Below are 12,699 nucleotides of genomic sequence, written 5' to 3' on the forward strand. Positions count from 1 at the left end.
TCCAAAGCTCTTGCTGCAATCTTCAAAGATTTTCCTAACATTGCAACTCCAGTCAGTCTGAAGCAAGATCTTAGTAAATGACAAACATCCTGAATCTGTTTTATTTTGTTTCAACTCTAAAATAACCATGTAAAATCTTCGTTCTAGATTGCAAACTTTTCTCAAATAAACACTCTGTGAAAAATGTAGCTAATGTTTCATGTTTGTAAAGAAGTTACAACACAAAGAAGTTCAATTGAGCTTTTTGAGATATACTCATTTATGGAAAGATGTGTTGCAGCTCATGCCTCTGTAACTTGATACAACAAAACAATAATGACTAAAAATGAAATGTTCGTTATAATTTAAAGTCAGTGTTGTGAAGAAAGACCATCTAAATGACAGTATTAGGCCAAAATCACGCTGTCCATTCAGGAGCCATTTATTGATCAGATACATAAGGACTGTAAAAAATACCCCATTTGCCACTACCAAGGTTTAAAAAAAAAAAAAGAAGAAGTCAAGCAAAATGTTTTGTCTTCTAGAGAAACTGTCTTTTGATTTAACAAAGAGATTCCTTAGAGAGAGCTGGAGTGACGGGCGTTTTACCAGCTTGTATGTAGCACAGAGAAATGCACTTGTGCCCCTCCTCTACCTGTTGCTTTCAACTTTTAAAAGACAGACAAATTCAACCCTTCATAAATATTTCTGTTTGCACAAATGCTTCTGTCTTCATGTGTAAAATAAAAGGAGTGTGAGCCAACAGTCTTATTGTTTTAAACCCACATCGCCATGGTTAGCAGCCAACCTGTTACAGAACCAGACAACCCAACTTTAGCAGTCAGTGTCAGCAGTGTGGATAATGTTTAACACAAATTATTCCAAATTTACCAGCTGTTCTGTCTTTTTGCTAAAATGTTTATCAAACATAATTTGATATATACGCGCAGTTTAACAACTGTAACGTTAAATTACTAAAAAGCACTATGAATGGATGCTTTTCTAATTTCTAAAGCATTTATTTTACATTTAAAAGTGCAGCTAATTTCATGAAACTATACTATTTAAAACCTTATATATCAAATAAACCACTTAAGAACTTAAAACCTATACATAGCACAACACCGAACTAGTTTGAATCTTATATATGGTTAAAATAACAAGCATGATAAAATAAAGATAGACTATTTCCTGCAAAAGTGAATGTAAATGCTACAGTTAAGGCGCAAAGAAAAAAAACACATTTTACCAAAGTTACACCAAATTATAATGTGTCCTACAAGAAAGAAGCTCACAAGTAAGCTCTTCTGTAATAAAGAAAACAGTAAAGTCCCAACAAACTTGAGCTTAGCAAAGGCTTATTTAGGTCACAACTTCAGGATTTTAAATGCTTTCTGGGACTCTAACAACTCCCCATAAACAGAATCTGTGACCGTTTCCTCCCAGTGTGGTCATCATCTATAAACGAGAGGGTTGGGGATTTCTGGCAGTACCACTGCCGGAATTAATGCTGTTTGCAGTCACAGTAGTGTGAAGCTGCTTGGAAGAAAAATGCCCTCCAACTAGCACCGGTTCTGCAGCGTGGCAATATGTAGACAACCTATCAGGAGAGTTAACTTCAACAGAAAGGATGACTACATCAGAAAGACAGCCTAGATTTTATTTCATAAGCCGTTTCTACAGCAACACATAATCTTTGGAGATTTAAAGCGTAAGCCTACTTTTAGAAAGGAAATTGATTCTCTTTGTGAATATTTCCCACTTTCAAAGGATTCTCAGCCTTCGTGTGATGCATGTTGTACGATTTCATTGTATTTGACATGCTTTCATGTAATCTTCCAACAGGTTGTGGATCATCAAGCAACGGAGCAAAGTCTTGTTATGGATCTGGTAATGAGAAGAAGACGACACAGAAGGCGACGCCGGATCTCAAAGTTGTTTATTTGAGTGGTTTCCATGATGCCAGCTTCACTCCTCACTGGGCTTTCTTAGGGTTTTCTTGAAAATGAATGGCATTGCAGTCTTATATTACAAATCCAATGCGTTTCGACTTGGACAATATTCTACATGTCCAGGGATGCAGTTGATTGGTCACTTCATTAGTAAATACTGTCCGTCTGTTCAGAACTTAATGTCAGTATAAATGCAGATGTTCTGTGAAAACCTTAGAGGTTTGTTAGAGAACATTAGTGAACAAACAGCGACATGAGGACCAAGAAGCAGAGCAGACATGTTAGGAAGTAAGCATTAGAAACATCTAAAGCAAGTTAGCTGGTAAAACAAATCCAAAGCTTTGTGCACCTCGGAGACCGTTCAATCCATATCCCGAAATTAAGATTTGCTTTCCACCTAAACTAACAGGCTGTATAAGGAGAGTATTAATTAAAGCAGCCAAGAGTTGCAGAAATCCAAAGCTAAGGTGGGAGAATCTGTTGACAGGGCAAGTGAAAAAACTGGACTTTATGAAATAGTGATGAGAAGAAATCTACAGCTTAAAGAAAACCATGAGAAGTCTTATTTGCAGTTTGCCAAAAGCTGTCTAAGCGCTGTGGTCAGAAGAGGCCTAAACTCATTTTCAGTGTGTGAAAAAGGTTGTGTATGGAAGAAACGCTGCAAATCCCCCTAAATGAACCTGTCCTATAACAAAATATGGCTGCATCATGCATGACACTCAGACTTGCATTTCACTTCTGAATTACGCACTTCTTTGTGTTGGTCTGAGATAAAATCCCAATAAAAACATTTAAAGCAGGTACTTGAAACACGGCAAAAAGTAACAAAATGCTCAAAAAATATACATATCTTTGGGAGCAGTGCAGCTTGGTTCATTTCCAAAGTGTTTTGCTTCGGTTCAGTCCATCCACCTGAATCTTTTGTCTGCTATTTTCCAAATAAGTTTGGATTTTTGCTGCTCTCGTTCAGATTAAATGCTGCCATCTCTCCATCGTTAATGGTCAGAACTCTCATTTGCACATTTCTTTGTGAAGACAGGTTGCTGCTGGGCTCCCTTACACACATTTGCGCTGAAAGCAAAGAAATTGTTCTCTGCAGCTACAAGTAAACATGTTTGAAATCTTCATCTGTCGCAAACGTATTCGTCCTCCCCTAAGGTTGGAGCTCTTCAGCTTATAAGCAAATAAAATTATGGCATGCCCATAAATTTTTCATGCCAGTCCCTGGTTGAAAGTGATCAAGAAGCCCTTAGATGTGCTGAATATCATGTCTGCAGCTCTCCTCTCTGCACTTTCACCAGGCGCTGCAGAGGATTAACCGCAGGACGCTGCTGTTGGAATCCCTGCCTAAATTTGAAAGCAGCAAATCAGACTAACTCTTATTGTCATTCCTATTCGAAATCCCAAAGAGGCCAGCCCTTCTTGTTAAGTGTACAGAAGGCTGACAGAATCACTCTTGTAACACTGATTCTTGTCAAGAGAGAAAATGGGAGTGTGCTGGCTTCTACACCTGTGCTCTTCTCCTCTTCCCTCTCCTCCGTCTCTCCCTCCACTACACCAGCTGTCTCCTCCACGCATGCTGTCTGCGCTAAATCCATTTTCCCCATCATCGCTCCAATTTACATTTGTACTTCTGTTTTATGCTACTTTTTTGAACCTTTTTTCTCCATTGCGAGCCCGAGGAAAGAATTAATAATGATGGCTACACTTTTCTCCTGCTTTTGTTCGCTCTTCTCCCAAAGCACACCAACTCTCTTGCCTTGCAAGCTGCGCTAAACACTCCTATTCACACACACCAGAGAGCAAAAGCTAGAACTCTCTGTCCACTCCTAACAGGAACACAAGAAGTCCATTATCTCAGGCCCAGAGGAGCGCCATAACATGCAGAACTTTGGGCCGGATGCTGCGACACTTTTCCATCACATCAAAAGAAATTACACTTAAATTCAAATGCAAATTTTCCCCAAGCACTACTCATCCAATTATTTTTAATGCATCGCTCAAGTCGGTTTTTTTCAGTCTGCGCAGATAAATCCTTTTGTAGAGGATAATTCATGTTTTATTCTGCCGTTCTGAAGATAACCCCTTAAAAGATTCACAAAATGAGACGTAAAAAGATTCACCGCAGGCTGTCGGTGCAGGCCCAGACATCCAACAAGGAAGCCTTGAAGTTTGTTTAAGTGGGTAAAGGAGGAGACGTCTCCGAAACAAGCTGCTAGATGAGCCAGTGGAAAGCTTGCAATATGCAAGCTGTGTGGATAACGGCAGGGGAAAAAGCAGAAGTACAATACTGGTGGGTATTATGATGATGTGAAGTTGTGATGGATCAGTACATGCTGGCAAGCAGAGGGATTATGTATTTTCTATAAAACCTTCTGATTCTGCCTTTGGAGAAACGTGACTAAGCCAAATTCAACACAAACTCATAATATTGTGAAGTAATTAAACAAATTAGGATTTTCACAAATGATCCAAGTTTTTTAAATTTTTGTTTTACATTTTCACGGTGGCTCAAAGGTAGAAGAGAGACCATAGGCTGCTGCTGCTCCGTGTTTGTGTGATGTGAGCAGCGTAATCTGCCCTTTTTTTTTGTCCAAGCTTGGAGAGACGTCACACCTGCACCAACCGTCTTCTAGTTCCAAGCTGGAAACCAGTGAGATTTGCTGTCTGTTATGGTGCCGACTAGAGCTGCACAATGTAAGGAAAACATGCGCTAAGATAACATGCAATAAATAAAACGAATATCAAAAAGAGCATTTCTGCTTTGCGTTCATTGAACAACAGAGACAGAAGGTAGTGAGTTTATTTGTCTAGTGGGGGGGAGTGATTCATCTAAAAAACAGGGCCTTATTAAAAATGTTTGGATAAGCAACAACTTGGTTATAATCAGTGACTTTAATATTTTTGAAACAACAAGGATCAACAAATATTTAGGGTGGATTTAAATCCACCCATGTTACTTATAGAGTTAACAGCAGTTCAGCAAGTTCTCAGCAATATTACGACTGAGTAATAATGAACTTATGAAGCATTCTGCAGCCTCGTTTCTAACGACTGTTAACACAAAAATATATTGTTGCCTCTCAATTTTTATTTACTCAAACACTAAAAGAAACATGTTCGGAAATTTATGTTTCACAGTATTATATAAAAGACTGACTAAAAATACGAAACATCAAAACTTTTTTCTTCATTTTCATTTGTACAGCTGCCATATTTTAATATCCGAGTCTTGTAAACTCTGGTTTCCCCATTTGGAATTTAAAGTTGGCCGACATTTCTTGGAAAATTAGAAAAACTGGCTTCAAATTAAAAGAAATAAGCTTCAAGAGATTATATTGTCATTTCCATTGTGATGAAGCACAACCTGTTCTGTTTCCCTTAAAAAACAGTTTATCAAATACTCCCATCAAATATCGGTTTGGTTCTTTTTCAGTAGAAGTCTGAAAATTTTTATGGCTTTAAGAAAAAAAAAAAAAGCATTAAAAACAGACTTTTGATTCATCTTTTACAAAAATATAACTTGGATTGGAAAAGGTTTAATGGATTTCATTTTATCTTACACTACCAAGAGTCACACGGCTTTGACTAAAGGTTTTACACCAATTTACTGCAAAAGTCTAAAAAGTTGTTCTACTTTGAACTGCCTTATATACCAACCTTACACAAGAAAAAAAAAATCAATTTCTATATCCATGTTCTTTTCCGCCAGCTATGTCGAAGGCTGTGCCTTAAGGCAGGGAAGAAAATAATAAAAAAATATGATACAAAGGCCCCAAAATCACTTTCATGAATGCATTTCCTTTTTAGATGAATCCAGCTAAGGAGCTGAGTGTACTTCATATCATTAGTATATTTCTATTGTACATGTTGAGTTGGGGAAAATAGCATAAACTGATTAAAAGTTTGTTCAGAAATGGTATTTGGGCTTAAAGCCTTTTCATTTCGACAAAAATAAACTGTAATAAGCTGCCGTTTCTTATGTGACAGTAAAAAATGATTAAAAATATAATAATTTTGCCACCTCTACACTACAGCAAGTAATTCCTTACCCCCGCCCCAAACACAGAAAGCATATTGTGGATGCCAAAACACAGCCTGCTTCTTGTGAAGTCTCGTCCAAGAGGACTGCACGCTTCAAATGAGCGAGAGTAATGAGGGAGACGGAGCGCAAGTAAAAATTCACTGCAGCCTCACAAATACAGACGTGGTCGCAGCCTCGCTAGTCCTCCCACACCATTACGGTCTGCGGTGATCTGATGTTGGGCTGGACTTCACGTAAAGCAGAGCTTGAAGTTATCGAACGGGGTTGTGTGTTGGTTTGGAGCGCCACCGTTTGTGCATGTGTGCGCTAATTAGTGTCGGGAAGGGGGCCAGTCGCAGGCTGGAGGGGGAGACTTGGCTCCTACAGACCTGAGCTCTGGCCGTTTCTCGCATGGCTTGACAGACGCAGGCAGATGCGCGTGCACAGGAAAAACCCCTCACCCAGTGGAGGAAAAACAGCCAAGCCCCTTTGCCCTTGAACTGTCTCCTCAGATGAGTCAGAAAATGGGAGAGATTGCACCGGATTGAAAGGAAATCTCTTTTCCGCCAAACTGGGGAGCTGCGCTGACCACATGGGAGATTCAATCCAGAACATTTAACTTTTTTTTTTTTTGGAGGTACAGCTGAGCGGCCCCCACTTTCTTCTGGGACTGACGAAATAAGATGGAGGGAATCTAGGTTATAGCCTCACAAGAGTCCCCCTGAGAGAAACCCAGAATGGAGGGATGGAAGGAGAAATGGAGACTACTAAGCTGTGATTAAGGAAGAGCTGCTGCTATTTAAGAGTTAAGCTGGAGAGGAGAAGGAGATTGCATGGGCAGTGGAGGAGGAGAAGAACGCTGGAGGGGGGGGGGGGGGGGGGGGGGGGGGGGGGGGTAAGAGCATCCTCTCCGAGCGGAGAGATCAGCAAGCATGCAGGCGGAGGCTGAAAGACAACCTGAGAATGAGAGAAGTGGGAGAGAGCGTACGCTGAGCAAGAAGATGAAAGATGCAACAAAGAGAGCCAAGTGGAGCCAAGGAGATGACGAGGGAAAGATAAAAGGGAAAGAAAGAGGAGAAGAGGGTATGTTTGCATATGACTAAGCAACAGGATCAAAAATGAGAGGAGGAGAGGCAAGGAGAAGAGAGGACATCCATCCCTCTTTTTGCCTTGTGTACGCAGGGCACGGCTGAGGGCAGAGGACTCGAGTAACGCAGAGTCACAGAGTGGAGTGGATTCATGTTTTTGTGTGTCATGCAGCTGTGGGGTAAAAAAAAATTAAAAACACAAGGAGCGGGGGACCTGCCATGTAGCAGGTGCTGACCATTTCACGCCTGTCGGCCCCTCTTAGCCCTGTTTGTCTACAAAGATCCACATTAGTCTCTGCAGGTCTGAATCACACCCCCATCTGAAGTCATCTCTCTCCACCATAGGTTCCTCTTCCCACAATCATACTTCACTCTGACATTTGCTGCTCGCCTTAGTCACCTCTTAACTGCTGGCAGATTTAGCTCGCATCTTATCCTCCTCCTCCTCTGGAAATGAGTAACACTGGAGCAGGACGGCGGGAAGGAGGAAGGACCCGATTGGATGGATGGATGAGCGATTTGTGGGAAGTTCAACATGCGACCAAACATGATAATGGAGAGAGTAAGAGGTCGAAAAGAATGAGAACGCAAAAAAGTAAAATAATTGCGGGATGAAAGAGAGCAGAAGAGGAACGAATGGTGGAGTTGAGAAGAAAAGCGGTGAAGAGCTGAAGCAGCAAAGGGTGACTGATCCGCTCTGAGAGGCTTGAAGAGTGACAGAAACACACACTACGCTGAGCCACAGCGGAGGCCAATGGCTGTGCACATTGGACGCAGTGGCACAAGATTCCCACAGGAGTTTTAAATGCTGTCAGCATTGCTCCCGCTCCCTCCGTCCCTCATGTCTTTACCCTCTCAGACTAAGGAGTGCATGCTGGCACTGATTTATCTCGGCGCACACTCCCTGGCTTTGTAGTCTGAAATCAAGTCTCTCCATCTTCCTCCACCTGTTCGTGGGATCTTCCAGTCTTCCTCACTTTTAAAACACAGCAGGAGATGGAAAAAATCCTTTGTGCTAAAAAGGCCAGCTACACTACTACTGCATGTAGCAGTAGAAAGTGGCCCCCAGGGGTTTACTGACGCATACTGTGGCACCATAAAAAGCCAAGAGACCTCAAAGATGGGGAAGTAGAGAGAGGGATAACCATAATGAACAAGCAAAATATGAAGAGGGTGAAAAAAGCTAAAAATTAGAGCATAAAGAGCCTGGGTGGCTTTTAAGATGTAGCCAGCAGAAAACATGCACTTTCTCCTCCATTATAGACACAGTTTACTCCTATGTCAGCAGAAAATAACTTCATATTAAGTGCAATCATACCACAGAAGAGTGGAAGGAGATGCATATTGTATGAGGTGAAATGCAGGGATGAACTCTGCTGAAAGGTCCTGCTGAACTCTTGAAGAACAGAGCGGGGGGGCAGGGACTCTGTGGCCTCTTTTCCAGTCTTACTGACATCATTTTAGACATTTTTACTTCAAAGCACAGAAACACCATCAGAGGCTCTTCCTCGCATGAATGCATGTCTGCATAGATGGATGATTTTCACAAATAAGAGTGCCCACACAAAAACATGTGCAACTCAACGGGTATTACCAGATCTTGCAAAATTTAACGGGCTGATATCGCTTGACAAAGTGAAGTCTGTTTTTCAAAACATATTCCAGCATTCGATTTTATTCCCACTTTAATATCTTCTTAATTTCTCAAAATACACTTAACTGTGGGATTCAAATCAGAAATGATAATTTCTGATTTTAAATGGCAGCAATGTTGACATGTATGTAAAATTTTAAAGGATGAGTTAATAATGACTAAAGCAGTGTGAGGCTCAATATTGCAGCTAGACGTTTTTACTTTAACATAGTTTAGCTTTTCTCCAAGTCATTAACTTCTTGACTTTATATTTTTCATTGAAATTTAATAGGAGTGCATCGATAAATTGGCCAGACAATAAATCTGCCCCAATTTCCTTAATTTTTGAGAGATCAGTGATCAACTGATGCATGTGAAATCCATCTTCTCAATCGATCTTATCTACCTCGGCACTGGTCTAAATATCAACCACTGTCCTCTTTTGCTCTGTTGAGAAAAAGGTTCGACTGTCAGACTGAAGCTCCAGTTAATGTCTGCAGGTTCCCAGTTAACCATCGTTACCCCACTGTTGCCAGCTGCTCTGGTTCTGGGGGTCTTTTGTCCGACTCTTGCCTGATCCACCTGCTTTGGCCTGAGCTATGCCAGATGCCATGAGGCTGCCTGCTTGTTTTGTTGCTCATTTTGCTCCACAAAAATCTCAATTATTTTTTGAAGTCCATATCTAAATGTGTTTTGCTACAGCTGAACCAGCTGGGTCATAATACCAGAAACACAAAATCTGTTTTAGTTCTTGGCACATAAAGTAAGAGAAACGTGATAAAACGTGCTCCTCCATGTCATAGTTTTTAAAAACTTCTGAGATATTAAATTCAAACAAATACGCAAAAATCTCTTTTTTCAAACTATGTTTTTTTTCTAGCAAAATGTCTTAAAATTAAGTTAAAATTCTTCATTTCGAAGAGGAATCTTCATCTGGTGAAGTTATATCAGTCACTCTAATATGAAGGTTAGGGCTTTGAAGATTTACTTGTTGTACCCATTTAGTAGTTTTATGACTCAAAAATTGAAGTAAGAATGGAAGTACCTCTTGAGTTGCTACGCCATATTGACCGAGTTGGCTAATAAAAATTACTCATCAGGCTAGCTGACAACATTCGCCAACAGACGCATTAAAGAATAATAGTCTTCCAGTGCCAAGCAATAATTTATCTGGAAGCATTTTAACTACTTTGTAGCAAAATTAACGATGAGAGTGAAAGAAGAGACACAAATGATTTGTTAGAACTGTGAGAATATGGCTAACCATTATTTAGCCATCAGTTAGCATCCACTCCTCTTTGGCACTAAGAGCTGCTTCACAGTTTTTTAATGAGTCTGGAGAGGGATTGGACAAAAAGATTTAAAATTTTAACCAAACCATTTTTAAGAAGCAACCAATTGCATTTTATCATCTTTTTGTCTCCAGTTGCAAACAGCTCTAGAAGTATAACCCACCCATCATCAGAAGGACTACGTCTGCACTCCAAGCACTTCAATTGTATTTCTAAAGACTAAAAATAGTAGCATTAAATCACATGGAGACGCAACCAGAGGATCCGTTAATGTTTTCACTGAATAGAGAAACAACTGTTCACACTGCAAACCTAAAAATCTTAGAACATTTTTATCACTTGCAAACAAAGAGAAGTTAGAAACAATACCACAGATCAACTAGTTAACATATTTTCAGTGATAATGGCAATAATTGATATTGATCAAAATCAATTTCAAAATAGAATATTTTTTTGATAAGCTTAAATTTAAGGATATTCCATCTTGCTCAAAAGGATGTTTTTTGCCAATAGAATCGTCTCAGGATAAAAAAAGAAGAACTACAACTTTTTTTAAAAGTCAAATGTGAACTAGAATAAGATTTAAACGCAAAACCTTTAATACGTTTGTAAAAAAAAAAAACTCCAGTTTTCTCAAAAACACCACTACTCTTGTGTTTTTGTGAACCTAAAATCCTGCATCGACTCGTGAGATGGATGCATCATTAACACCAGTAGCAGGTTTCATACGAGCTTATAAAATCTACATCTATTCAAATCAAATACACCACTCACAGTTTTGTAGTCTAAAGTGTAATTACTGCTCATTTCCTTTGCTTTGGGTCCTCCATTTACATTAATGCATGTAAGTACTTCTGAGAAGTCATAAAGTGTAAGAATGGCTTCAGGGTAAAGAGAGGCCTCGGTTGAAAAAAAAAAGAAAGCACAATAGATCAGAAAAAAAATGGAGGCCAAAGAAATAAAAAAAATATGCAATATTGCCTCTAGATGCACAAAAAAAACAGAGGACCTTGAACACTGTTGCAGAATAAAAACTTGGAATAAAAAGTATCGACAGCATGCAAAGAGCTGTGGAAAAAGTGGCACGCACTCCTAACAGAAAGCAGAAAAAGAGAGGCACGATGTTGAAGGAAAGAATCCAAAAGGATGCACACACTGACTCAGCATTTACATCCCCTCAGACACACACACCAAGGACAGAGCAGCTGGACCCACTAACCTTACACTAAACACCCAAGATCAACCTCAGCACAGAGAAAATGTGTGTGTGGGTGTCTGCAGTGTTTATGTGGCATGTGATGAAAACAAGGTGTATCCCTGGGGAAGCAATAAGAGCATAAAAAATGGGGAAATGTGTGGTTTGTGTGATGAAAGAGCAGTTGGTTCCAGCTCATCAGTTTTCAGGATATAAATATTTTCATACACAAGCCTGAGGTAAGTTTACGTAATGAATGAACAGCCGGCAGTGCATTTTGCTTTTACTCCGCTGGAATTCTCAAAGCTTTATTGATGCGTTAAATATGTACAATTCATCAGCATGTATGGACATTTGCAGCTCGTGCAAATTACACCAAGCACTGCTTTTAATCTATTTAGAGCAGCAGATGAGTGGATTTGTGATGCCAATTCATTACGTAGCAGGGAAGTGCATGAAAAGGACACTTCAATTAATCATTTCCAGTGACGAATGCACACATGTGGCGCTCACATTTTAAATCAAACTAAAAAGATTTATGCACCAATTGTGCGAGTTAAACTAAAGCGCAGCTTGCTTAAGTCAGGATGCAGCTCACCTCTGACGTTGATCGTGACCTGCTCCCTGGTGGCCCCGATGCTGTTCTTGACCTCGCACACGAAGGTGGTGTTGACAGAACTGTCCACTTTCAACACCTTGAGCTCATTTTCTTTGATCTGCACGGTATCTGGCATCTCTCCTGTCATTCTGTGGGGAAACGAGCAAATCAATGTAGGAAAGAAAAGAAAAAAGCAGTGAGGAGAGGCAGAAATGAAAATTTATATATGAGCAGAATGTGCTGCATTGTCCAGTCTCAACAAATTCCACTAATCTTGATTGGCAGAGAATAACCAGTCGGTGTCCAGCTCTCCTAAAAATTAAATCCACTATTAAATATGGGGAAGAAGAAGTCACATTTAGAATTATAATCACTATAGTTTTCTCCAGCTCCTACAATTGTTGAACTGGAGATGAACCAACCAGAATTTTGTAAATCTTTCACCAACCAGTGTCAACTTGGCTCAGTTTCTTTAAATAACTACAATGTATGAAACAGAAAGGAAAAGAAAACCAATCTTAAATGCTGCTGTTCTTTAGAAATACCATTAGCAGGAGTGGCGTAAAAACACGCGTGTAATGACTTTCTGTAATTCATTCAGCCTTCCTGTTATCTGCTTTAAGTTTCACTCTCTCTCTCACTCCTTTGCAGCATGAAAGAACCAAAAACATAAGTCTCAATTTGTTTATTTTTAAACAGCCACTTATATCTCTGTGCTTCTCTAGCTTGATTTTTACAGATACCAAAATAGCAAACATAAAGCCTTCTTTACCCAGTATCTCTATCTGACCAGATTTTGTGTGGTTATCACAAGCTGGCAAGCCTTAAAGGTTTCACTGATCAGAAAAAGTCCAGATTTTAAAGCTCATAAGGATGAAAATAGTTTGATTCAGGGCAGCAGTTGAATTGATGATCCATTTCTATGTGAAAGAATTCAG

The 12,699-nt window shown here is 39.8% G+C and overlaps 1 protein-coding gene across 2 annotated transcripts in view; it reads right to left on the bottom strand.

Moving 5' to 3' along the window:
• The window catches only part of si:ch73-22o12.1 (nectin-2), a 117,820-nt gene that overhangs the window by 54,618 nt on the left and 50,503 nt on the right, over positions 1-12,699 (bottom strand). For both annotated transcript variants that reach the window (XM_032554760.1, XM_032554752.1), the window contains exon 6: positions 11,762-11,910. In XM_032554760.1, coding sequence (XP_032410651.1) covers positions 11,762-11,910 — 149 coding nt within the window. The remainder of the gene's footprint in view (positions 1-11,761; positions 11,911-12,699) is intronic.

Source organism: Xiphophorus hellerii, chromosome 3 (genome assembly GCF_003331165.1).
Source record: "Xiphophorus hellerii strain 12219 chromosome 3, Xiphophorus_hellerii-4.1, whole genome shotgun sequence".
Taxonomy (NCBI): Eukaryota; Metazoa; Chordata; class Actinopteri; order Cyprinodontiformes; family Poeciliidae; genus Xiphophorus; species Xiphophorus hellerii.